Source organism: Hirundo rustica, chromosome 3, assembly GCF_015227805.2.
Source record: "Hirundo rustica isolate bHirRus1 chromosome 3, bHirRus1.pri.v3, whole genome shotgun sequence".
In the NCBI taxonomy this organism is placed as follows: domain Eukaryota; kingdom Metazoa; phylum Chordata; class Aves; order Passeriformes; family Hirundinidae; genus Hirundo; species Hirundo rustica.
In genome coordinates this window covers 38,026,107-38,051,770 of record NC_053452.1, presented here as the reverse complement: position 1 = coordinate 38,051,770, position 25,664 = coordinate 38,026,107, and the positions used below count along the sequence as shown (strand labels likewise).

The following is a 25,664-nucleotide window of genomic DNA, read 5'->3' as shown; positions in this document are numbered from 1 at the left end:
CGGGGAGCGTGCAGGGAGTGCCGTGTTTGGAAACATTGCGGCCGCCGCCCCATTGGGTGCCGCCTCCAGCACACGGCGAGCCGAGGGCGGGACGGCGAGGGGAGCCGCTCCGAGGCTGCTTTACCGGAACCGAGGCCGCCTGTGCACAGCGGCACGGAGGGTGTCGGCTGTACACAAACAATCATCCAGCGTCGCCTTCCCCAGGCCATGCGGCAGGGAAAAAGAAGGCGCAGTGGCCGTGGAACTAGAGACTGGGAATACACTTAGTGAGGGGATGCGGCGCGCAGCTAGAGGATCTTTTGCTTTTCCGGCCGCTCCCTGCGTTGGATCTTAATGTGTCCTTTGGGATCGCTCTGTATCGGGCTGCTGCCTCTGCGTAGTCACTTGGTACCTCCAATGCCAAAGAGCTTCGAAAGTGCCCCAGTTTCCCGAAGCCAGTCTGAATGATCGCTCGATGTCAATTACCAGGGAATCCGGGGCTGTGGACTGCCAAAGGGGTAACCCACGGGCGTTCGCAGATCCGGGGAGCGCAGCATCCCGCGCGTTGTCGGCTGTGGCCGACAGGCGGCGCCCTCTCCCTTGGACTCCAACTCCCATCAGCCCTCGCGGATGGAACCCGTACGGGAGCTAGCGGGTCGCGCCGCAGGGCACGCCGGGAGATGTAGTTTCGAGTGGGCGGCGCGCGGTGCGTTCTCGGCGTTGTAGGCGGGCGAGACTCGCTTTCCCGGGGCACCGCGCGGCGGTCGGTGACGCCGGGGCCGGAGCCGGGCCGGCGGGGCCGGGCGGGGAGCGGAGCGGGCGCTGCGACGGGGCGGCGGAGCCGCGGTGTCCGCCATGGACTCGCGGGTGTCGGAGCTGTTCGGAGGCTGCTGTCGGCCGGCGGGCGGCGGGGCAGGCGCGGCGCTGCGCGGACGCGGGGGGACCGCGCCTGGCGGCGGCGGTGGCTCGAAAACGAAGAAGAAGAACGGGCGGAGCCGCGGAGGGAAGGCCAACAACCCCCCGTACCTACCGCCCGAGGTGAGCTCCGGCGACCGCCGCGTCCCGTCAGCCGCGGGGGAGCGGGACCAGGCCCGGGGGCGGGGGGCGCCGCCGCTGAGGGGCGGGAGGGGCCGGAGGGCCGATGCCCTCCCCCGAGCGGGTCGGTGCCACGGCCGGACCCCGCAGGCTGCGTGGCGGGTCTGGCTGGAGGTGCCGGCGGTGCCGGTGTGGGGCCGTGCCGGGGTCGGGATGACGGACAGCAGCCGTAGGAGCGGTCCTGCAGCCCCGGCCCCGGGAGCCTTGTCCCCGCCTGCCCCGGGCTGTCCTCCGGGCCGTGCTCTCGCCCCTGGTACCAGCGGGTTCCCTGCGGGGTCCAGCGGACCCTGTCCGTGAGTTGTGTCGCTCTGCCTGGCGGCTCTGTGGGCGCTTTGCCGCCTGCGATCGAGACAGCTTAGAAAACAAAGCTTTGCTCGCCTCGTAGTTCCGAACATCCCGTTTGCATCTCTCTCTCCCTGAGAGACGATCTGGTGGGTCTGAGCCCCTTTCCAGCTGCCAAACGTGTCCTGGTGACTGCCTTCCCAGCTAATTTGACAGCTGTTTCCTTACACAGGGCTGCAGATGGTATGGACAGAGGGTGAGGCACTTGTCTCTTGCAGCAGGAAGAAGTGGCACTGGTAGTACGTGGGTGTGTGCTCAGCTGGGACACTTGTCACCGCTCTCATAGGACTGTCACTGTGGGGAGAATTACCTTGGCTCAGACTCAATTGCTCGGCCCCAGTCAGTGAGATATTTCTCTAAAATGTATAATAGCCTATGCTGTGAGGGAGTAATTCCTCCACAAGGCAGACATAGGACTCTTGGAAAGATGAGGAAACAGCGCTTTGCTACTGTTAGATCTTCTCCACGGGCAGGACTGTGCCCTGCAGCCGCAGTTTAGTTCTTGTTCCTTTCAGCTGGAGGCTGGACAGCCCCTGTGTTTTCAAAACAGTTTCCTGTCTCTGGCTACCCTGTGCATTGTGCCCCAGCAAGTCTAGGCTTGTTGCTTTTCTAGTCTCAAGTGCCTTGGAGAAGACCCACTTCCTTAGTTGGAGGACTGTGCAGCAGGTGAATGGGTTTTTCTTAGAACTGGAAAGCTGGTAGATGGCAGGGGAGGAAAACCTGCTACAAGTACCTTTTCCTCATGGCACAGCTCTGCTGCCAGAGAACTGAGCTGACAGTTGAGAACTTCTGTTGGCCTTTTGCCACTGTAAGCACCGCTGTGGTTAGGAGCTGAGCTGGAAGGCAAGGAGAGGGCTCTTGCCTCTCCTGACATGCAAATAGGTGTCCAGAGGAAAAGGAAGTGCTTGCTCTTGCCAGCTCCATTTAGTCTAACAGTGTATGTGGCTTCCTGCGGGCTCCAGCCCTTTCTTATGGTCCTTATACTGAATCAATGGGGAAAATTACTTAAATGTTGTATATCCAATTGTAAAATTAGATATTCTCTTTGGAAAGCTGGAGCCTGTTTTGGTTGAAGTGAGTTTGATGAGTACCCGGAACTTTTTGTTACAACCCCATCTGGCTTCAGCCTTTCCTGAGACAGTTCTTCTGAGCATATTATGTGCAGACAGCCCCAGTCAGGTTTGTTGCTCCAGAATTCTCTTGGCAGTGACTAACTGGCAAAGGAGTCATTGCCTTGCTTCTTTATGTCTGTGATCCTTCCTTGTAGAGAGAAGATACATAAGGATATAGAAAGGTGTCAGTGAAAAACTAATTGAGTGAGGGAGAGTATCATTGAACAGGAGAGGAAGCAGAAGCTTTTCTCAGGTCCCTGTTTCTGTGCACATTGGATGGATGCTGTGGGTGGCATTTTGTGGGTCATGGGTGGGTGAGGGGGGAGACTTTAAATCATATACTGTCCTGTGCCTTTTTGAAACTGGAACTGTCTCTCTCTGTGACTGTTAGACTGGCCCTATTCTTTACTGTCCAGAAAAAAATTCCCCCCTGGACGGTATTACCCTTGTTCCTCACTCTAGTTTTGTCCTCTGGTGTTCATGATGTGGGATGCAAACAGCACAAACAAACCATAAGGGAAGTTCTAGTTGAATGTAGGAAAGAATGGCAGAAGGCTGGGACCTAACACAGTCTCTTTCTGCCACCTTCCCTTTCTTTGAAATCCTCAGCACAAACTTCAGAATATATGGGCAGCTGGTGCCTGTAGAAGTCGCTGTGGGCACAGCATCTAACTCTTCTGTCTTGTTTCATTCTCTGACCAGGCAGAAGATGGGAACATCGAGTACAAGGTGAGACTTTTGAGGTTGCAGAAGGAGGTCTTCCTTCCAAAGGGTTATTTTGCAGTGAGTAACTTCACCAAAGATGCTCTATGGGTAACATGGCCATGGAAAGGACAGAAAAGTGGATACTGTACTAAGGAACTACCATTCATCTTCTGTGTCTGTGCCAAGCTTTATGCAGTATGCTGAGCTGGAAAAGTTTGATCTCAATACTCATTTTTAGGAAACTCTTCTAGTATATGATGCCTGCTGTATTTATCTTGAGAGAGAGATGCAGATATCTCTGAAAATGATTTGCCACTTTCTTGTGGCTCCTCTCCCATTTGCACTTACTGGCTCCTGGATCACAGATTGGTCCCAGAGTGCTGTCTTTAACTCTGCAGCAGGCAGGGTACAGATCCTTTTGTGACAAGGTGGGAAAGTTCTACCATGTGTTTGTACCTTTGTGAAACCCCTTCTCACCTGTCCCATGGCTTCTGTTCAGACGCTAATGTAATAATTAGTTCAGACACTAATACAGGCTGAGCTTTCTAGAGGTGGGTCAGAGTTGGGAGCATTGCTTCACGGAATTGGGCAATGGGATTGCCTCTGCATCCAGGCTGTGACTAGAACTACCCCTCTGTTAAACAGCTAAAGCTGGTGAACCCCTCGCAGTATCGCTTTGAGCACCTGGTGACACAGATGAAGTGGCGACTGCAGGAGGGCCGAGGTGAGGCCGTCTATCAGATCGGCGTGGAGGACAATGGGCTGCTGGTGGGCCTCTCGGAGGAGGAGATGCGAGCCTCGCTCAAGACACTGCGCCGGATGGCAGAGAAGTATGTGCTCCCTCTCAGCTGCAGGGCCTATAAGCGTGGACAGCCTTGGTAGAGAGGCTCCCTCCCTGGAGTCCCCTGAGCAGCTGGCAGCTCCACCCTACAAAGCTCCTGTATGACTGACATTCCTTCAGTCCTGAGCTTTGGAAACATTAGGAAGGTTATAGGGCTTTTGTCTGGAAGCTCGAGGTTCTTTCCCTGCTATCCCCAGCCTTCATCCCACTTGCTTTGTCATGTGTTATCCTAGAGGTGGAAGAGCTGTCATGTAGAAGTGTGTGTCACTCCTTCCGTTTGTCTTTGTGGCAGGGTTGGGGCTGACATTACGGTGCTGCGGGAGAGGGAGGTCGATTACGACAGCGATGTTCCAAGGAAGATAACGGAGGTGCTTGTCCGAAAGGTGCCTGACAACCAGCAGGTAGGGATCTGAGGTTTGACTCTCTTCTCCAGCTGGAGACTTGGAGGCTTTTTATGAGCAGCTTCCTTTTGGGATGGGAGCCCAAGCCCTAGAGGCACTTTGTCATAGGTTGTTCCATAGCAGATGCTTTAAAGGGCTGCCAGAGAGAGGCTTGATGATAACTCTTCTTATCTGCAAGATTGTGATTGAGGCAGATGTCAGTGCAGGAGATTGACTGGATCAGGGGTGAAAATTTTTTGCTTCTATAGCAGTGGTTCTGATGCAGACCCTTGTGCAAACAAGGAAGGATGTAGAGGTCTGCTTCAGAAAATGTCCTTTTTTGTGATACCAAAGCCTGATATGTCACATCTCAACTCTAGAGAGTGTATTGTGACTGCTGGGCAGCAGCTGGCTGGGAGCAGGAGCAGAATCTGAGCAAGATTAAACTGCATGCTGTCCCTGATGTAGGGAAGCTCTCTGAGCTGCATCTCCACTGTCCAGTAGTGCTCATGCACTCAGCACAACCACTTAACAGTGGTTAAGTTTGATGATTTCTTTGTTCTTTTTCCTGTAGTTCTTAGACCTTCGAGTAGCTGTCCTAGGGAATGTGGACTCAGGGAAGTCAACACTGTTGGGTGTCCTAACACAAGGAGAGCTGGACAATGGGCGGGGCAGAGCACGCCTCAACCTTTTCCGGCATCTCCATGAAATCCAATCAGGAAGAACATCAAGCATTAGCTTTGAGATCCTTGGCTTCAACAGCAAAGGAGAGGTAAGAGAGTGGGTTGCTGAACTCAGAAAGCTGGAGGAGAGCAGGATTACCCACCTGTTAGAACTGTGAGAAGGACAGGAGGGAAGGGGGGTGGCACAGTTCGGTGTCCCTTAAACTGAACCTGAGCGTTGGCTGTCCGTTTGCAGCAGGCAGTTTCTTGCACCCGTGGTGGATGATCTCTACTTAGTAATTCTGACATCAAAGTGGAGAGATAAGATCTGGGTTTTCTTTACTTGCCTGCTGGCACTGCTTCTCACAAGCTCTTTATCCCTTAGGTGGTAAATTACAGTGACTCCCGGACAGCAGAAGAGATCTGTGAGAGTTCTTCCAAAATGATCACTTTCATTGACCTGGCGGGCCACCACAAGTATCTGAAAACAACCATCTTTGGCCTCACCAGCTACTGCCCAGACTTTGCCATGCTGGTGGTTAGCGCCAACACTGGCATTGGTGAGTGTTGCCCTGCCTGCATGGATTTACTGCAATATGTGAAGAGGAATGGAGAATAGGGGGATTGGGTCCTTGTCAGCTGTCAGTGGTTGTCAGAAAAGTTTATTAATTTTTAGTTTCTACTGATATCTTGTAAGCTAGTGTCTATGAGTGCCTGGGAGAGGAGTAGATCTGGAATTCTCTTACCAGCTGTCGACCACATTAAACTGTATCCTGGACAGAGAAGCTTTGTTTGGGATTTGGGGCTGTGTTTCTCAGAAAATAAAAATTCTTAGGGGTGATGAATTCCAAAGTCTTGTAAAAAGGCATCTGGAGTTCTCCCATACCTATCTCTGACATTTTTGTGACTGTTCTCTGGCAAACTTCGGCCAAAGAATGAAAAGTGCTGCATCTTTCTGAAGCAGACAGATCAGTTACAAAATTTCCTAGTGTTTTTTATTTTTCTGGACTGATGTTTGGTTTTATTTAAAAGAATAATTGTGCTTTTTCAAAGCGTGATGAACTAAGCAGTTACAGTGAAATCTCTAGATTGGGCCCATGGGATAGCCTGGAGGCACAGCTATCGGCATAAACAAGCTGCTGCTGCTGCACCTACACTCTCACTTGTCTTCTGCAGCGGGCACAACACGAGAGCACTTGGGCTTGGCCATGGCCCTCAAGGTCCCCTTCTTCATTGTCATCAGCAAAGTCGACTTGTGTTCAAAAGCCACCGTGGAACGGACAGTGAAGCAGCTGGAGCGAATCCTGAAGCAGCCAGGCTGCAACAAGCTCCCCCTGCTTGTGAATTCAGACGACGATGCTGTTACAGCAGCACAACAGTTTGCACAATCTCCCAAGTAAGGGACCATTCCTTTCTGCTGTTGGGAGCAGGCAGTTCAGACTGGGCTGCCGTGCAGAGCTGGGGAAGGGTGAACACAGGGGAGGTGACTGCATCTTGAACATCTCTGCTCCTTGTCAAGTTTCCTACCTTTGCATTCTCCAAGAAGGCATTTTCCCTTCCCAAACTTTTTTCTGGGCTCTGGGAGCAAAGGCTGCATTACAGTTACTTCTTCATGAGAATAATGTGTGCTGACAAGGGATTGGTGCCTCGACCAAGCACTGAGGTAGAGGTTACTGCGGAGCTGTACCTAGCCTTCCTGCTTTAGCCACTTACTGGTGTAGTATCCATCTTCCTGCGGGTCTCAGTAGATTCAGAATTCCAGAAACTTTCTGGAGCTGTGCTGTGGCCTTCTGCTTATTTCTGTACATTTGTGTTTGACAGCATCACCCCAATCTTCACACTGTCCAGTGTTTCTGGGGAGAACTTGGATCTCTTGAAAGTCTTCCTCAACATCCTCCCTCCACTGACCAACAGTAAAGAGCAGGAAGAATTAATGCAGCAACTTACAGAATTTCAGGTGGGTAGGGGTAGTTTTTTTCCAGTTCTGATACTGGACTCATTGCTGTGCCATGGGAGAGATGTTTGGGGAAATTGGACACCACGGGTAGAGACATAGTGAACTCCTGGACTATTGAGAGACATTAAAAAAAGGACTTGGTCCTTGAGAAAAGCCTGATAGGCTGGATCTGTCCTAACCATGAGGAATTCTTATTCCTGAGGTATATCTCAGGAATAATATTTCTCTGGTTGCTATTTAAAAGGCAGAGGTTTGTTCTTGTAATGGGAAGGTAGTGGGAGCTGGTGAAGCTCTGAGATGGTGTCTGATGACCAGCAGAGAGATCACCTCTCCACACAAGGGACAGGCTCTTTGTCCACACTCTGGAGTGCTGTTTCATAGCTGCCTGTCTGAGCAGCTTGTTCTTGTTGGCCTTGCTGCAGGTTGATGAAATTTATACGGTGCCAGAGGTGGGGACTGTCGTGGGAGGAACTCTGTCAAGGTAAGTGAGCCGAGGCAGATATGTGTGGATGTGAATGGTTGCTGGAGTTCCCACAAGGTTAGAGTCACCTGCTGCAGGAGTAGCTGTGTGAGGCTCAGTCCTGACTGCTGCCAGATGACTGAGCCAAATAAGAGTAGAACCCTACAGGGTATTGGGAAGGGACATGAGCAGACTGTTGGTCATGTGGTGGCAAGCAGACAGTCTGCTCTAAAATTGCTGGATTAGGAATGTGTTCTGAAGCATGCTGGAAGAAGGCATGCTGGAATCTAGAGTTGACAGAGGTCAGGCATGATCCCAAGAAGTTGCTTTCTTCCTTCCTCAGGCAGGGGAAGGAAATGTGAAAGGCAGATCCTCTGATTCCAGCAGGGGTTAACTGCACACTACCCGATGAAAAGGCAGCTGTCCCTACACGTTCAGGAGTGATCAGAGCAGTTTGGCCGCCAGCACATTCACACTGAAGGAGTGTCATCTAAAGTGTCTCCACCAGAAACAAAGCAGTGTGGCGGAGCACTGGGAGGGCACTGGCTGCTGTCCGTACCTGGGATTTTTAAGAGTGATAGTGTGGCTTTCACTCTTGCTGTAAGAAATCCTGGTTCACAGAAGTTTTGTGCCCCTGTTAGTTGGTCCAGGGTAAGAGTCCAAAGACTTGGCCCTGGGGAATTTGTTCAGGTTAATCTTGGAGAGGGAAATGTCTTTTTCTCCTGATGAGCTATGTCCTGCTCTTCTACCCTGGGCAGTGGGATCTGCCGAGAAGGGGAGAACTTGGTGGTTGGTCCCACTGATGATGGGAAGTTCCTCCGGCTGAAAGTGTGCAGTATCCAACGGAACCGCTCTGCCTGCCGTGTGCTGCGGGCCGGGCAGGCAGCCACCCTGGCCCTCGGACCCTTCGACCGCTCCCTGCTGCGCAAGGTCAGTCCTGCTGTTGCCAGGTTGTTCACTGGTCCAGTGAGCGGGGCTGGAAGCTTCCCTGGACATCCCCCATTGGCAGGGGGGGAACAAAATGTTTGCAGGAAACTTGCTGGAAGGGGGGAAATGGCCAAGGTCCAAAGTGCAATGAGTACAAGGCTGAGAATGGGATGCAAGCCCAAGTCACAGAATGGGGGTGTATTTATGGTATTGGGGGCTGTTCAGAAGCAAGGGGACTGGCCCTAAATGGTCTGAGCCTTGGGTTGTTCTACAGGGCATGGTCATGGTGAGCCCAGAAATGAACCCTACCATCTGCTCAGTGTTTGAAGCCGAGATCGTGCTGTTATTCCATGCCACAACTTTCCGGAAGGGGTTTCAGGTGACGGTGCACGTGGGGAATGTGCGACAGACAGCTATCGTAGAGAAGATCCATGGAAAGGTAGGCCATGAGAAGAAAGGGGAGGAAGATGGACCTCCCTGTGGGGTTTGTTGGGATTCCACCATGCCCTCTTAGTAAAGCTGGGGGCTGCTGGTGTTTTGAGTAGCTGTGTTCCTTCCTAGGAGCAGACTCCTTTATCCTGCCCATTCTGTTACTTTTCCTCCAAACATGTTAAGGAAGTGAACTCTCCATCCTTCAGAGCTTGTGTCTTCCTGGCTCTTGTTATGTATAAGTAATGGGAAGGGTTCAAGCCATGCAGTCTGAAGAAGGCTGCTCATTTGCCTCATCTTCTTACCGTCCACATGCACCTCTTTCTGCACGCATCAGCTTGGGAGATGGGTCTAAGCTCTCCCATTTTTCTTTCCAGGACAAGCTGAGGACAGGAGAGAAGGCAGTTGTCTGTTTCAGGTTCATCAAGCATCCTGAGTACTTGAAGATTGGAGCCAAACTACTTTTCCGTGAAGGAGTCACCAAAGGCATTGGGCATGTCACTGACCTCCAAGCCATCACCACCAAAGAAAACGGCCTGGAGGAGTCCCTGGGGCCGGGACAGCTGAGCTTCTGACTAGCAGTAGGTCAGAGAAATATCCAATCACCAGCACCTGGGGAGAAGGCTGGAAGCTCCTGTGGCTTTCTGAGCAATGCCTGGAGCTGTTGCTGTCCCGTTCTAGTGTGGATGTCCCTCCTCTGCACTGTGAGATGGAGCATGGAAGAGTTTCTTGCATGCAGTGCCGTACGTGGGACAAGTTAAGCATGTTCTCCACATCGTCTGCAGCGTTCATTACCTTGCCCACCTTCAGAATAGATCAGAGGTACCTGCAGACCTGGGCAAGCAAGTTTTGGCTTTGTTTACTGTTTGAAAATTGCTGGTTGGGAGGCACAGCGCCCTTGAGGACAAGCAGTGAAGGGATGTTTTTCCATCTCTGACACAAGGTCTGGTCCCATTTCTGCTCTCTGAGCACCGGGTTGATAACAGTGTTCTCTCAAGTCATCCTTCAGCACATCCTTCTGGGCAGGGGATGGAAGAGGCCATGCTACCCACAGCAGGGGCTTGGCTGAACCTCTCAGAATGCATTCAGGACACTTTTTAACCTTTTGAATCTTGGTTGGCTTTAATCTACTGTGTGTCCATTTGTGCATTGGTTTTGCGTTACTCCAATCTGAGTGTCTTACTATTGGACAGATGTCTTGTTCCCCATCCACATGTACACATTTCTTCAGCATCCCTCTTTCTGACTCCCAGGAAGCTGTGGCTGCTCTGAGTGGCACAGCCTCCTGACATAACATCATGAAGACAGAGTTTGTACTTGCATCTGTTCCTTGCAGCAGCTGGACAGGAGGCCATTCTGTGGAGCAGAGCAGGCCCTGGGCCTGTGCTGGTGTGAGCAGGTTTTTTCCATGGATGTTCACCTGAAGGTACCATCTGCATATTGGTAGTTGTGTTTTGCAGTGGGCTCGCTGGTGTGGCTGTTCCCAGCCCACCTTGTTCCTCACACACTTGCCTTAATGTGTGAGGAGGACAGGCTGCATTACCTACACAAAACCAGGCAACTTCGGTTTCGACAGTGGCATGATTTTTATTCCTCTTGGAGCACGAATTCCTTTCTTTCCATTGCCACTGGTGTTTGTTGTCAGAGGAAAGCTGATGTGGCCAGCAAGGACTCTCTATGGAGTGGAGCACAGGTCTCCCACTCTCTGTCATGCAGCTCTGCTGTGTAACGTGGAGGATGCAGCAGGGTCTGTAAAGCTGTACATAGGCTTTTGGTTTTATTGTTGACTGTTAGACCAAATGTGTGTGGTGTGAGCAAAAGGCCTTCAGCAAGCCCTGCTGGGTGGTGTGGTGGCCTGCTAGCCCTGACTGAAGAGAAGGGTGAGGGCCTGTAATAGCCCTGGACAGCCAAGCAGCCCTTCTGCCATCCTGGGAGCAGGCCATGCTGCTGGGCCGTTGGCACAGGCGCTGCTGCGGGGCTGCGCGGGGCCGTGGGTCTGCGCTGGGCGAGGCCATCGCGGGGCGAGAAGGTGGGGGCTGCACCCTGCCAAGAGCGTGCTGAGGTGGGGGAAAGCCTGTCAAGTGGTGGCATAAATGAAGGGAAGGCAGCTTAATAGCTGCAGGCATGACCTGTCCCTTGGACGGAGCACCGATCCAGCTGAAAACTTCTGCATCCCCAGCAGACAGAAGGGGTCACTGCTCGAGCAGGATCCCGTTTTTTTTGCCATTTTGGCAATGGGCTGGGAATTCCAATGACATGGTCTTTCCACCAATGCCTGCGAGAAGGACAGGCCCAGCTGCCAGCAGGCTCTTCCCTTTGGTGCTAGTGGGTCACAAAGAAAGCTGCCTGGGGATGGGGGACTCCTGCTCTTTGCAGCAACACTCGTGTTTTGTGCCCCAAAGGGGGGTGCTGTGACCTTTCTGAAACAGCTGATGGCTGGTCTCACCTCATCCCTGCCATCTGTGGCATGACTGTTCTTGGTGCCATGCTCTTCATAATTGCTGTTTTGTTGTCTTGAATTTTTCTAATGCCGGGGATTGTCCCGGTTCTCCAAGCAACTATATAAATGTACAGAATAAAGATGTTTTATTGAGCCTGCTGGCTGAGTTGTACAATGAGTGAGGGTGGAGCTGGGCTCTTACCCTGTCCTTGGAGCTGGGTCACAGTTGGCGCTGGCTACCCTTCACCCATTCCTAAGCTTCCTGCATTCTGCCTTAAATACCGTGCCGTAGTGTGGAAAGAATGCACGAGCTGCTGTTTACAATCTTGCGCTCCCGGCTTATCTGAGTAAGCCTGGGTGTGCAGCCTGAGGTCACAGGCAGCCACGTCACCCTGAGCACAGCACTTTGGGCGTTGTGGGCGGAACAGGCTGCGGGGAGAGCCTCCTCCGTCACAAATTCCCCCAGAGCCTAATTAAAGAGACGCTTTCTAGGGCACACACCTAACCGGTGACTTGGTTTTAAAATAGCTTTGACCTTATCAAGCCTGGTCTCCATGAGAACAGGTTGTTCCCTTGGGACAAGTAGAGGCAGAAAGGTTCCCCTGTGGTGATGACTTGTGACCAAAAGGATTTGCCTCTTCTAAACTTGTTTTTGTGTCAAATAGTGGAAACTGCAGAGTCCAGTCCTGCAAGACTCTTTGGAAATGAGATGTGCCACTGTCACAGGAGATGAGGCAATCCTGCCAGACTGGTTGCTGTTTCTCTTCACGTGAGGACTTTGGGAAACTTGTCACTTTGCAATGTTAGGGCTGTCATTAGAGGGAGTGACTCTATAATTCCTTCCTCTACTGGTTAATAAAGCTGCACGCACCAGAATGAGCTTCTTGTTCTTGAAATCTCACCACTGTGTTGTTAAGTATTAGACTCCTCTGACAGTAATGTAGCAGCATTCCAGCACAGGCCATCTGCTGGAAGGAAAGAGCAGCTCAACAGCTGCATTTAGGATGGTACACTTCAGAAAACAGCACATAGATACAGAGCTGCAGTTTGCATCATTATCTGCTGCCACAAAGGCTCTCTCCCCCGCTGTCCAAGGAAGGGAAGCCTGCAGCTGATGAAACTCCCTGCAATTCCTAACCCCACCCCGTGCTGCCTTGACATGGCACATTCTTTCCCCCCTCCCTAAGAGCCACGTTCAAATTACTGGCAGCAGAGCTTCTGGCAGGCTCCAGGCAGCTCGCAGTGTAGCCAGGCAGCTGAGGGTAAGCACTTCTCTTGCCCTGGAGCCAGTCTCACCCTCTCTCAGTGCCTGCTTGTCCCCTTCGTGGTACTCTGCTTTGTTGGCTGTTGTCATCTTTGGAGCTCTGGAGTGGCCTCTTTACTGTGACCTGTGGCCCAAAGAGCTGAACAAGTCATTTGGCAGAGCACAGTTATAACAGGTACCTGTCAGCAAGTTGTATCCAGTATCAGATGATGGGAAGGAGGAAGAATGTGGTTATGCACTCTACACTGGACAAAAGCTTTCACAGTGGGCTTTGTGACTCTTGGCATGTTTTCTATCCCTTCCAGTGAGAGCTTTAGCAGTAGACTGTTTATGTGTCAATAGCAATTATTATGAATTAACACAAAGTTTTCAAAAAGCCCACCAAAAAATATGCATATGCAGCTACTGCTTCTTCAAATCTTATATGATAGGAGCAGTCTTTCTTGTGTGCTCCTGAGTTGCTGATAAGCATCATGCAATGGACTGCTACACAGAGGGAACTGCCAAACCATGTAGTACATAAATCCTGGGGTGTGGGAAGGAGGGAATAAAAACCGCTGTCTTCCAGGTGGAGGGGAGAAGGTGGAGGGGAGAAGGAACAACAGGGCTAAGCTAACATATAAATTACACAGTGAGGCCAAGGCCTGCAGCTGCAACCAGAGTAGAACTATGAGCTGAAGGTTTCATACTAAGTGATTACAGGGGTTCAAGCCAAGGCTTAGCTGAAGATTCCCTGGGATAAGCTGCTGCACTTACAGTGGCTGCTTTTATAGGAGGAACAGAATTACTGAGCGATGATGCCATGGAAATACTTAGGGCAAGGAGTGTAAGTGAGAGTACATGCAGCTTCTAGTAGCACCAGGCAGGCAGAGGCAGTCTTAGCTGCCACCAGCTGAACTGGCTACATCTACACAATTCATGAGTTCCAGTTCCTTTTAGACTTGGGGTGGAGATAATTTATTAGACTTTTCATCATTAAAACCTGTCAGGTAATATAAAAACTTTTTTACTGCATTTAAAAACACTGATTCTTTAAAAACACTGATTCTTTAAAAAAAACTATTCTTTAAAAACACCCAGAGTGGCTAGGAGTTAAGGAGGTAAGGGCTTAAAGAAAAAATCTAAAGTTCTTGTCACAGCTTCTTTGGGTCGTTTGGCACTAGATCCTGCTGGAGTTCTGGGCTTGTTCTTTGCCTTGGCAGGAGACCTGGAAGCCACAGCCTTTGCATTGGAAGGTGCTTCTGGAGCAATGGGAGGGCTGGGCTCCAGGAAAGAGCTTTGCAGCTCCAGAGCAAAGTGATAGTCCATGTGCTCTGGGAACTCCCACATCAGCACAAGCTGGTCACATTTCTCACAGCGCTGCTGGTCACCTGGAGAGGCAGGAGGCAGCAGGGTGAGCTCAGGAGAGGGTGGCAAATTCTGCTCATTTCCCTCCATAGCTGTTTCTGATTTCAGAAGGGTCCTGGAGCTGGGTGGAGTTGAGGGTGTTTGTGTAGCATCTAATGGCAACTTCTCCTGGGAAAGCCTCTCGTGCAGAGAAGCAGGGCTGGCATCGCTGGGACTCTGCTTCACAGAGGACTCCAGGTCACAATGCACAGAGGGAATTCCAACAGGCAAGCCAACAGCAGCTCTTTCTTGGTGCTCTGGGGAGCTGGGCATAGCTGACTCCGCAGCGGCTACAGTGGGCAAGCTGGTTGCTGCTGCTGCCTGTGTCAGCTGCCGTTCCGCTGCCTTTTGGAAGAATGACTCAATAGCGCTACCTGGCTTCTGCCGAAGTTCTTTGCTTGGGCTCCTAAAGAACCTGACCCTGGCCCTCCCACAAGATGTGGCATTTTGGGTGGTGGTGCCAGTGCCGTCAGGCTGGGTATCACCTGTCAGGAAGGTGGCAATGCCTGTAGAGAGGGTGACAGGCTCCGAGAACTTGCCTGCCGAGAGTTGCACTGAAATCAGCGGTGGACACCTGCAAAGGACAGACCAACGTCAGCTCAAACACCAGCCTGGAAAGCAAGAAATCTTTTGAGGTAAGACTTTAAACAACAAACAACATTCATAGACAGGGGAACTGTAGTATCTGACAATGGGTGGGATGAGATGTTTGCTCTGACAAAGTTAGTATTGCTACCTCCAGAACAGACATAGCAGGCTGTGCTGGGCAAAGCAGAACCCCTTTCCAAAGCAGCAACTGTAAAAGGAAGGGCATTGGAGCAGGAGCACCAACTACCTGCCTGGACTTTTGGTCCACTACAGGCTGAAGCTGCTGTGAGATGAGAGAGTCCTAACGGAGCAGCAGCCTTGTCAGAGTTTGACAGACAGGACCTTCTTGCCTTCACTGCAGAGCAGAAGGAAGGAAGGAAATACTGAAGACGGGAGTTGTGCACTTTCATTTTTCTTCCTGCCCCAGTCGCTTCCTCACAAAAAGCTTTGTCCTTAGGGTAGGACAACAAAGTTTAGCTAACTTTTTCAGCCCAGCAGGGCCAGGATAGCCTCGCTTTCAGCTGGACAAACCCCAGCCAGCAGCGATCCTCAGCTTTACAGAAGTGTCTCACCAGATGCAGGGCTCAGAAGAGGCCAGGCTGTCCTACCGCTAGGTCACTGCACTCTACTGTGAGGGTGCTAGGAATCACTCTTCCTGCTACTCAAATTAACTTGAGTTCCTTTCCAACACGTCTCTGGCTCATCCAGTACCTCCCACATCGGAACCAGTCCTGACAGAGGGGACCCGCTTTGTCTCACACTCACCATGCTGCCTGGTGAGCCCCAGCCACGTTGCAGTTTTGGATGAGGGTGAAGGCGTCGTTGCACATTTTCTGCGCGTCGTAGCGGGACAGGGCGCACAGACGAGACACGCGGGTGTCCCCTTGCTGGCGGATCACCACCATCAGCTGCCGGGCCACGCGGTGGTTCTGCCGGGAGAGCAGAGCTGCGCTTCCAGCGACTCCTGCAGGCAGGGGCAGGAACAGCCGAAGGGGCCTCTTCCCTGCCTGGAGCCCTGCCAGCTCCCGGTGGTGGGGTGGGACAACGTGGTCCTGCCCCGCCTGATTGCCGAGGGATGGGGTACACTACAAGGGCTTGCACAACTGTGCCACACAAGATGGGAAGCAGCGAGTCCTTGCTTCCCCTCAAAGGCAGCTCCACACTGGTTTTAGGCCCCACTGCAGTGCCAAAGCTGGTGGATTGCTCCCACCCTGGCCTGCAGCCTACCATGGAGATAGGAGCTCACAGGCACACCTGTGTCAGCAAAGAGCTTGCAAGGGAGCAGCAGTGCACCAGAAGGAAGGTGCAGTGGCTTTCAGATCCTTGCATCCTAAAGCATGGGACAAAGATTGTTCTTTAAACCCGCAGTGTTCTGGGGCAAAACCATCCTGCCTGGCCATTCTCCTGCACACTTCTCTACTTGGGACACCTCAGCACATGGGCACACATCTGTGGGTGAGCAGATTTCCTTCCCCCCTACATACCACCCTCAGCCTCCTGCAAACCACTCATGGTGCAAATGCACTGTGTGCCCTCCTTGCCTCCCCCCCTTACCTGGCTCCTGTCCTTGTTCAGTCTGGACTCCAGCTCCAAGGCCAGCTGCAGGAGCCAGTGCTGCACCTGGACAAAGCAGGGGTAACAGACAGGCTTGGCCTCTGCTCACAGCAGTACCACAATACAAGAGCAATGCTCTGCACACTGGGGAATGCTGATGGGGGATCAGACTGGAATGGACAGACTATTGTAAGGCCCCATATCTGCAGCAGATCTCGAGAAATCACTCCAGCTGAGATTCAACATTGCAGGCAAGGACATTGTAGATATCATACAAGCCCTGCAACGCTACTACTGAACTTTGCCAAGTAATCTAGGTTCCCTGTCCTGGATTTCTTTTTCCATCTTTCTACAGCTCAGTGGGAACCTCACCCCAGCTAATAGCTCAAGCGCATCCTGCCCCTCTCTTTGAGCTAGTTACCTTCCCTCTAGCAACAATGCTCTTGAAGCCTGCCACTGTGAATAACTTTTGAACAGTACAGGCCATTTTGCTCATGGAAATGACAACCAGGATGGACCTCTCTGTGCAGGAGTTTGTCAATACATTTCTGTCAACAAGGACTTCCAGAGCTTAAACCACCTTCTCCCACTAGGCCTCTAGTCTGAGTTTCAGGGCATAATTGTGCAGAAAAGTAGCAGTTTTGCAATCTAATCTCAGTTTTTAGTATTCTTATCTTCTCCAGTGGGAAAGCCAAGCCTTATGCTAGATGTAGGCTTCTCCTACCGCCTTCTGTGTGGCCAGGGCTAACTTCCCCGGGAAGTTCTTGCTGCAGCCAATAGACTGGGGCAGGTACCGGTCTTTTACAGGTTCCTCTTCAATCCCTCTGCACAAGTCATAGAGCCAAGACCTGAAAGCCACAGGGAAAGCATGAGATTAAGACAGCTACAGACAGACAGGCATCACTGGGCAGCAAGTCAGTCTCCTGCTGAGCCCTGCTTTCAACTCAGTACAAGCTGTGACTGTCTCATCCCCAGCTCTACAGCTGCAGCCACAACTGAACAGGCAGGACTCCCTCAGGCCACAACTGCCTCTCAGCAAAGATCCTCCACCTCTTCTCCTGAAGTGCCAACAGTTCAGAGTTGAACCACCGTTCTGTGCCCAGAAGTGGTGTTTCAGGCTCCAGTCCAGTCCTGTAATTTCCCCTGTGATGAGACTCTCTAGATTGCCATCTTCCCAGCTTGCAGAGAACCAGCTCTTTGACCCCATCCTTGGATGTTGTAGAGGAAGGCTGAGACACTGGCTGACAAGTAACATTTTATCCTGGGGAGGGTGCCTGGGAGCAGGCAAGACTGGGAACCTGCTGTGGACCTGATAGATCAATGCTTCCCAAAGATGTCACTGAAGTTTTACCTTCCAACCTTCCTAATCACAGCAGAACAACCTAAAAGGTTCTGTGACTGATAGGAAGTCTCAATTTCTGCCAAGAGCCAAGTTGTGGTGAGTGGTTCATTACCCAGTTTTGTCTCCAAAATGCGTCTGGAGCTCAGTCTCACTGAACTGTGTCAGCTCCCCGATGTACTCTACTCCCAGCATGTCTGTGATAGCAGTGCCAAGCTTGCCTCCCAGGTTTCGGCTGTGGCAGAGAAGAAAAAGAGAAAACACATGAAACATCATGTGGAGACTGTGACAAGTCTCATTGCAGCAGCTATTCCTACATGAGGACAGCTAGAAGCTGCTAGAAACTAGCAGGACAAAAGGAATACTTGGCACATAACAGCTCTTCTGCTCATAGTAAGAGGACACATAGGAGTTGATGTAGGAACTGCTCCTTGGGTCCCCCAGCTTCTCCCTCAGCTCCATCTGATCCCAAACCATGCTCTGAAGAACGCCTCACATACAGCTTCCTTCTTCCTACACAGACATTGCTCTCCATCCCTTGCAAGATACAGAAAGCAGAGAACAGCAGTACAGGTCTGGGAAGCGGGATTAGGGATCCATTCCTCTGGAGCAGTGGTGCTGGTATCATTTCCCTACATCAGGAAACATACCCGTGCACAGCATGGATGCTCAAAAGGAAACTACATCTTCTCTCTGTGAGCACAGCTGTCACTCACACTGGGGAACAGCTACGGCCTCCTTGCCCACAGTTGCTTCTGGCTTAGCACAGAAAGGAAAGGAAAGCCCACAGGCTGCTAGTGGGCTTTTGGATTGTGGTCCCTTCTCCAGCAGGGCTGCAATTTCCCAACTACACTCCTCCTGAACTGTTGTCCACAGCCGTGAGGGATCACTGGCAGGATTCCCTCTATTTGTTAGGAGCACTGATGAGCAGTTAGTGTGGAGCTGAGAGCCTCTGCTGGCTGCTATCAGTGGGGATCAAGCAGCTGTGCTGCTGTGGGCGGGAGCAGCCGCTCCCCGGTACTTACATGCTGCTGACGGGCAGTTGGCTGAAGAGCTGCGGCACAAATCGTGCAGACACCAGTGTCTGGCGGTTGGGCTTGTTCAAGCCACAGGCCAGTTTTGCCAGTGTCTGTAACACAGAAGAGAGTGGAAATTCTATTATACACCGTGCACTGGCCTAAGGTGCCTCTATCCAACAGCTTGTGCTGCACCACCTCTAAGAGCTGCCTTCAGAATAGCTGCAAGGAATATGTGCAGGGTGCACCACTGCTTGCTCTTAGGCACTATCTACCTCAGGATTCGACATGCACCAGCTGGGTATTCTGAAAGCAAAGCTGCTTCCAAGCTTTAGTTCTGTGAATTGCTGGACTCCTGCTCCAGGCAGATAAAGGTCTATCATGTTGTGGTTACTATAGTTTTCCATCAGGCAAGCATGCTAGAGCTTCCACAGCATGCTCACAGTCCCCCTCAAGCTATGTCTCTCACTACATCTTCTTCCATCATTTTCTGTGCTTGTCTTGCTTTTTCCCAATGTAATTATTTTGTTTTTCTCCCTGTGAGGTCTGCAGCAGCATAGTGCTGCAAAAGGAAACCTTTAAAATGCAGAATTGCTAGCCTGGAAGGCATGTTCTCCTATACAGCTTCCCTTCCCACTCGAAGTTACCACAGGGGTCAAAAATACACAGACCAGTTTGAAGTACGTTTAGCTGGGTGTTTGAGGTTTTATTGAACAACCCTAATAACTTCCTCTTTCACTGCTTTGCCACACATCCTGTAACTAAACAAAATTTCTTGCCTGCCTATTGAGCTATGATCTTTATTAACAGCCCATTTTACAGGGTTACATACATTTGAACTAGTTTCTATCCCTTTTCAGATGTCCAAACACTGTTTATATTGTCTGGCCAGAGACTTCCAAGTTTACCCACCTCATAAAGTGATGTGCCGCAAGCCAATCACTGAGTCTTCACGGGGAGAAATCATTTACTTTTTCTGACACCTTCTGTAAACTGCACATGCTGAAACAGGATTTGGCACTTCTACAAGAGCACTTCTATTACTGACTCATCCTGCTGCTTGTCCACAACAACTCCAGGCTACTTCCTGACTTACTGTGACTTAGCCAAAACCCTGCTGGTTGCTTTTTTTCCTTAAACCACAGAAACAGTCAGTAAGCACAAGAAGAGCATAAGAAGCACTGTTTGGTGATTTCAGACTGATTCTAAGCTTTTTCAAGCTTGGAATTTTCAACTCTAATTTCATCTCAGAACTTTCACAGCCCAGGCCCTGAGCCCCATCTGTGCAACACCTGAACTCATACTGCTGTTTCCTCTGTAGGCTTCAATGAAAACACTAGCTCTTAGCAGACCTCAGATGGATCCTCCCTGGATCCCATTCTTAACATCCCAATTTGAGTGCAACTCACTGAACAAAATCATCAGTAATATTTTCTTCAGCTAGATGCATGCCGTTCAGACAACTTCAGTCACGCTGTCTGCTACAGTGGCATCATCAGATTATTCACTTCAGGGTGAGGTGTGAAAGAAACCTTAAGGTTGACACCCCACATCTCTAGTCTTTCCTGCACATTTGGCTACTTATGCTGTCAAAGAGGGCACATAAATGAATTTGGCATAAGTGGTTCTTGAGAAAACCATGCTGTTATCCTCCAGGTGCTTTCAAATTTTTGGTTTTGTTCATCATCTGGGTTCCTGGTGTACTCTAACAAGGTACTTCATTGGGAAAAGTAGTTCCTTGGGAGCATTTTCTGTAGAAAAAACACAAGCATAAAACAGGTAATCTTCACCTTGAGTTTCAGGCAACTGTATCCTGAGAATGGTTTTTACTGACACAAATTCCCAGCGACTTGGAGGCAGAAGAACACCAGGCTGGAGCACTGAGGTGAGCTGGGTTGCTTTTCCTCTTTCTGGTGAGTCAGTGGGGATTTGGGTGATAGTCGGCCAGCTGCCAAGAGCAGCCACAGGAGCTCTTGGTGCATGACAGCAGCTGCAGAAATAAATGGACTTTGATGCTATAGATGCTATAGCTACAGAGGGTTTCCTGACGGCTGAAATGCAGGGTGGTTCACTGAGAGCAGCCCTTTTGTTCTGCAGAAAAAGTTTGTACCCACTGAGGTGAGCTGACTGTGGAGGCACAGCACAGTGCTCTGCACAGCCACAAGTGTGCTGTGGTGATCTCTGCACTGTGCTTGCTGCTACAGACACACAGTTCTTCAGGGATAGCACATCGCAATGTCCTTACTCTCTCTCAAAAAAAAAAAATGCTGGCATAGAAAATGGAAGCTGGGAGAAGCTGCTAGGAATATCAGGGATGTTCTCAGTTATTCTTGATTAAGGAAAGCAAAAAGGCAAATTGAACATACCTTCCACTGGAAACTTCTACACCAGTGACCTTCCTCAGCTAGCTCATTTCTGCCTCACAGTCTGCTCTAGTTTCAAACTGAGACAGTGCTGAACCAGTTCCAGTCCCTGTGTACAGCTGACAGTACTACCAGATGTTTCTGCAGCAGTCTAAGATGAAATATCTCTTCCTTGAACTCCAAAGTATCAATTTAGTCTTCATTTTCTTTTTTTTTTCTTTTAAAGTCAGAGCCTGCCTTTATAAAGTCATACCTGTACAAACAAACCCCTCTCCTGCAGAATAAAAGGGCTGCTCTCAGTAAACCACGCTGCATTTCTGCCGGCAGGAAACCCTCTGTAGCTACAACATCTATAGCATCAAAGTCCGTTTGTTTCTGCAGCTGCTGTCATGCACCAAGAGCTCCCGTGGCAGCTCTCAGCAGCTGGCTGAGCATCACCCAAATCCCCACGCCCAGCAGGGTAAACACTGACTCACCAAAAAGACAAAAAGCAACTCAGCTCACCTCAGTGCCCCAATCTGGTCTTCTTCTGCCACCAAATCGCTGGGAATTTGTGTCAGTAAAACTGGCTACAGTGACTGTTGCCTGAAACTCAAGGTGAAGATTACCTGCTTTATGCCTGTGTTTTTTCTACAGAAAACACTTCTGGAGGACTTAAAATCCCTTTTGTTCCTACTGAGCTCACTCATTAGGGTACACCAGGAATCAGGCAGTAAATTAGTGGATCGTTGACTGCCCAAGCCACAGCTCTAGGGAAACAACTCTCGTCATTTCCAGATGTCTTATAATTTCTCTGGAGGTGCGATCAGATACGGTTGCATTCCCAGCTTGGCTAGTCTTCTACAGGAGACTTATGAGTGCAGGAGAGCATCTACAGCATGTTCTAACTCTGCCACCCAGAAGAAATCAGGCTGATGCGTTATGCACGTACCTTGTTGTGCGAAATGCCAGCTGAACACCTGAATCCGGTAGCTTCTTCCACTGCCACCCGAATTTCTTCCACAATTACCGCGCCCATGGTCAGCTGCAGGTCAGGACAATCAGGGTTATCGAAAGACAGCGACGCCAGCCACTCGTCCAAACCACGTTGCCGCAGCTCCTCTAGAAAAGGGACACAAAAGAGGTCACAAAGAGACACGAAATGGCACTTCTTGCTGAGCCCAGCAAAGGGACCCGCAGCATCAGCCAGTCCCGGCCGGCAGCCGCAGGCTTCCGTAAGCGCATTCCAACCACGGGGAGGAGAAGCGGGCACCTTCAAAGCCATTAACTACGGAAAACACCGCCCCCGTTTACCACGCTCTCCATTCGCGAGAGACAAAGCAGCGGAGCGGGCCCTTTCCCCCGGGGGGGTCTGTGCATACCCTTCCCGCCGGGATCGGCTCGGCGCGTGCCCTTCCCGCCGGGATCGGGGCCGGGCTCTCCGGGCAGTCCCTGCACGAAGGTGCTGGGGAGCAGCGCGGCCGGCAGGGGGCGCCCGCGCAGGTCGCGCAGCCGATGGCGCGCGCTGCCCGTCAGGTCCAGGTACGCCTCGTCGATGCTCGCGCGCTCGATGGCGGCGAAGCGCGACAGCACCCGCATCACCTCCGCGCTGGCCTCTCGGTACCTGCCGGGCGGCGGGCACGGGCTCAGCCGCCGGCCCGCGCCGCCAGGGAGGCCCGCGCCGCCGCCGCCACCCCCGGCCCCCGCTCTCACCGCGTGAGGTCCGCCTTGCCCCGCGCTTGCGGCACCCGGGCCAGCGCCAGCTCGGGGCACAGCGCCCGCGCCTCCGACGCCCACATCCCGCGGGACACGCCGAAGGCGCGCGCCTCGTAGCTCACCGCGATGATCCTGCCAAGACACGGAGGTAAAGTGCAGGGCGGGCCCGGCCCCGCGGGGAGCGGGGTGGGACGAGGAGCCGGGGTCGCCGAGCCGGCTCGCCTACCTACCCTCCGCCCTGCCACTCGCTGTACTGCACCACGGCGCAAGGGCGGCCGCGCAGCTGCGGGTCGAGGCGCTGCTCCACCTGCATGAAGAAGCAGTCCATGTCTACCAGGGCCACGACGCGCTCCCGGCCCCGCGACATCCCGCCGCCACCGGCTCCCGCCCGACTGAGCGAGTGATTGAATAACCGCCCGCTCGGTGGGGCGGAGAGTCCCGCCTCCGCCCGCCGCGTCGCGGCACCCGTACTTTCCGCGTGGAGCACGCCGGGAGTCGTAGTTCTCCAGGGTGCGGTGGGGCGCGCGCGTGTCCCCGCCGCGACGGTGCGCGGCGCCCGCGTTCTCCCCGTGTCCCCGTGCCCCCCAAGGCGCATGCGCGGAGCTGCGTCCCGGCCGCCCCGCTCGTCCCTCTCGTGGGTGGCCGGTGGCGCGCGCCCGCCGCCGCCGCCATGTCCGCCGAGCAGGTGAGCGGCCTCTGCGAGCAGCTGGTGAAGGCGGTGACCGTCATCATGGACCCGGCGTCCACGCAGCGCTACCGCCTGGAGGCCCTCAAGGTACCGCCCGGCCCGGGAGGGAGCGGGGAGAGGGACGGAGGGAGGGAGGGCGCCGGGCTCCGGCCACGCGGGCGCCCCGTCCGCGCGGCCCCGGGGCGAGCGAGAGCACGGCAGGCCGGCCCCTGAGGTGCCGGGAGCCGTGGCGGGGCTGCCGCGTATCCCCCGGCGTGCTCCGCCAGGGATGGGGCTGCCGCCTTCTGCCCCGGCGTGTAACTGCGTGTACGTGTCCCGGCCCTCCCTCCCCTAGTTCTGCGAGGAGTTCAAGGAGAAGTGTCCCATCTGCGTGCCCTGCGGGCTGAAGCTGGCGGAAAAGACGCAGACGGCCATCGTCCGGCACTTCGGCCTGCAGATCCTGGAGCATGTGGTGAAGTAAGTTAGGTCGTCCCGTGCCGCAGAGCCTGGGAAGGGTCCCGGCCTGCCGCCACCCAGCGCTGGCGTGGGAGCTGTGCCCATTCCGGCACCTTCCCCCCCAGGAAGGCACTTTCAGGATGCAGAGGACAGTTGCAGTCCTGCTCTGGATTTTTTTCTTTTCCCGTAAAAGAAGGAGAGGAGAGAATTGCTTTCAGGCAGGTTGGGAAGGTGAATTCACTGAGCTGTAAGACACGTTGGCATCACAAAATGAAAACAAGCACACTGGGTTACCAGTAGGTCTTTGCAGTGTTCTGTCATTGGTCTCCTGCTAACAAAGAGGCTTTGTATTAGTTCAGTTCTGAGATTCCTTTCTCTGCCGCCTCTACAGACCTGATGCTTTGTGCTTCTGCTGCTTGTTCTGGTGTGTGTTGACCTCGCTGGGGCACGCCCATTTGCCAGCAGCAGTTCTAACTCAGCCTTTTTATTAAGGGATTGGGTGCTGGCAGAGGCAGGGAGCTGTAGTGTCTCTAGTTTAGGTAAAGAAGCAATGGTTCCTTGAGAATCAAGTCAAACAGTATTACAAATGTTTTGACTTGGTTTCCTTTTTGTTTGTTTATTTTAAACAGATACCGCTGGAACAATATGCCTCGCCTAGAAAAAGTTTATCTAAAGAACAATGTTATGGGCCTCATATCCAGTGTAAGTACCTGCTGCCCCAGGCTGTTCTCTGAAATGTGAGAGCAGAAGTAAAAAAATACTCCGGTTCATTAGCACAGAGGACCTGAATTCAGTTTTGCATTTCATTGCTTTTTTGCTTTGCCTCTCTGGTTGTTTCCGTGCTTTTCTCTGTCTTGTTAGTTGAATAGCCATGTGTACCTCACATGGCAGGAAGTAGTGAGGCTTGTATAACATATATAAGGTACTTTCTCTTTTCTTAGGAGGAAATTCAGTAACCATGGATGTTCTTATCATTTGCAGAAATACTAAAGCCATTATCTTAGTCATGTTTTGTCTGTTTTTGTGATTGCTCTCATGACCAAGTAACTTTCTTTTGAGGCGAATCCTTCTGGTTCCCAGAGTTTAGTAGCTATGGACGCTTGGGAGCACAGGAGCATCATCTGAAGTAGCTGCAATGAAGAGCTGCCCAATGTTGTGTTTTGTTTTGGTTTTAAGTTCTGTGGTTTAGAATGTTTGCAGACACTGTGTTTCCCGGTTCAGAGTTGTAAATGCTTGATGCTTGCTGTTTTGTGTAACTGTCCCCTTACTGTCACAGGGAACTCAAAGCATCCTGGAGGAGGAAAGTCACATTAAGGATGTGCTGTCTCGCATTGTGGTGGAGATGATCAAGCGGGAATGGCCTCAGCACTGGCCTGACATGCTAAAGGAGCTGGATACCCTCTCCAAGCAAGGGGTATGAAACACAGCTGTCCTGTCTCTTTTGCTTGCTCTTAGTATGGGGTTCAATCTTCCATCATCCTGAGTAAAATCTAACTCACTCGTGGTCAGTTGAGGCAGGTTGGTGATGGACTCAAAAATCCCTGTCAGATTAAGCTGTCCTGAGATGACTTTAGAAGAGAGAGGGCCATCCTGTTTGTTTATTTTCTCAACATGTGACCTATGTCTTCATGCATGCTTTCTTTCTCTCCACATCTTTGAGCTGGTCTCTAGAGATTTTAATGTTTGGACTGTGCTGATGGAGTGTATTTCACTTTGGGACATCAGGAAACTCAGACAGAACTGGTGATGTTCATCCTCCTACGTTTGGCAGAGGATGTGGTGACTTTTCAAACTCTACCTACCCAGCGGCGACGAGATATCCAGCAAACCCTCACCCAGAACATGGAAAAGATCTTCAGCTTCCTACTAACTGCCCTGCAGCAGAATGTCAGCAAGTACAGATGCATGGTAAGAGTCTCCTTCCCTTGGCTTTAGTCTGTTCTGGAGGCATTTAGGAATTGGGATGCAGCTTGCAAATTGTTGGGGAAGCAAGTGCAGAAACTGAAA

General features: G+C 51.9%; 3 protein-coding genes across 7 annotated transcripts in view; 2 read left to right on the top strand and 1 right to left on the bottom strand.

Moving 5' to 3' along the window:
* Nucleotides 1–834: 834 nt before the first annotated feature.
* Nucleotides 835–11,482, top strand: GTPBP2 (GTP binding protein 2). 2 transcript variants are annotated; one of them, XM_040059824.2, is made up of 13 exons: nt 835–1,017; nt 3,231–3,257; nt 3,879–4,063; nt 4,367–4,475; nt 5,029–5,226; nt 5,502–5,676; nt 6,293–6,512; nt 6,938–7,073; nt 7,496–7,554; nt 8,292–8,463; nt 8,735–8,899; nt 9,267–9,474; nt 9,571–11,482. In XM_040059824.2, exons 1-12 carry the CDS (start codon nt 835–837, stop codon nt 9,462–9,464), a joined length of 1,827 nt encoding a protein of 608 aa, XP_039915758.1. In that variant the 3' UTR covers nt 9,465–9,474; nt 9,571–11,482. The 2 variants fall into 2 exon arrangements, with proteins under 2 accessions (XP_039915758.1, XP_039915757.1); XM_040059823.2 differs by having other exon boundaries at nt 9,267–11,482.
* A 2,124-nt stretch (nt 11,483–13,606) lies between these two features.
* Nucleotides 13,607–22,943, bottom strand: POLH (DNA polymerase eta). Its single transcript, XM_040057868.2, has 10 exons — nt 22,765–22,943; nt 22,532–22,666; nt 22,201–22,442; nt 21,771–21,940; nt 18,486–18,589; nt 17,576–17,695; nt 16,846–16,969; nt 16,122–16,187; nt 15,333–15,496; nt 13,607–14,553 (listed from the first exon to the last, which is right to left on the bottom strand). Exons 1-10 carry the CDS (start codon nt 22,899–22,901, stop codon nt 13,686–13,688), a joined length of 2,130 nt encoding a protein of 709 aa, XP_039913802.1. The 5' UTR covers nt 22,902–22,943; the 3' UTR covers nt 13,607–13,685.
* A 228-nt stretch (nt 22,944–23,171) lies between these two features.
* XPO5 (exportin 5) overlaps nt 23,172–25,664 on the top strand; it is a 29,038-nt gene continuing 26,545 nt past the window's right edge. For 2 of the 4 annotated variants that reach the window (XM_040057865.2, XM_040057864.2), the window contains exons 1-5: nt 23,175–23,309; nt 23,557–23,678; nt 24,287–24,359; nt 24,934–25,071; nt 25,383–25,565. In XM_040057865.2, the coding sequence (XP_039913799.1) occupies nt 23,205–23,309; nt 23,557–23,678; nt 24,287–24,359; nt 24,934–25,071; nt 25,383–25,565 (621 nt within the window). In that variant the 5' untranslated portion in view covers nt 23,175–23,204. Of the gene's footprint in view, nt 23,310–23,556; nt 23,679–24,286; nt 24,360–24,933; nt 25,072–25,382; nt 25,566–25,664 lie in introns of all 4 variants that reach the window. The other 2 variants (XM_040057866.1, XM_040057867.1) reach the window with 2 other exon arrangements.

Excerpts from the sequence above, each read along its gene's own strand:
- GTPBP2 (XM_040059824.2), top strand. The coding sequence starts at position 835 with ATGGACTCGCGGGTGTCGGAGCTGTTCGGAGGCTGCTGTCGGCCGGCG. Across the intron at positions 5,227-5,501 it reads GCTTCAACAGCAAAGGAGAG|GTGGTAAATTACAGTGACTC; the intron begins GTAAGAGAGTGG and ends TTTATCCCTTAG. Across the intron at positions 5,677-6,292 it reads TAGCGCCAACACTGGCATTG|CGGGCACAACACGAGAGCAC; the intron begins GTGAGTGTTGCC and ends TGTCTTCTGCAG.
- POLH (XM_040057868.2), bottom strand. The coding sequence starts at position 22,901 with ATGTCGCGGGGCCGGGAGCGCGTCGTGGCCCTGGTAGACATGGACTGC. Across the intron at positions 22,443-22,531 it reads GGCAAGGCGGACCTCACGCG|GTACCGAGAGGCCAGCGCGG; the intron begins GTGAGAGCGGGG and ends GCCGCCCGGCAG. Across the intron at positions 18,590-21,770 it reads CTGGCATTTCGCACAACAAG|ACACTGGCAAAACTGGCCTG; the intron begins GTACGTGCATAA and ends TCTGTGTTACAG.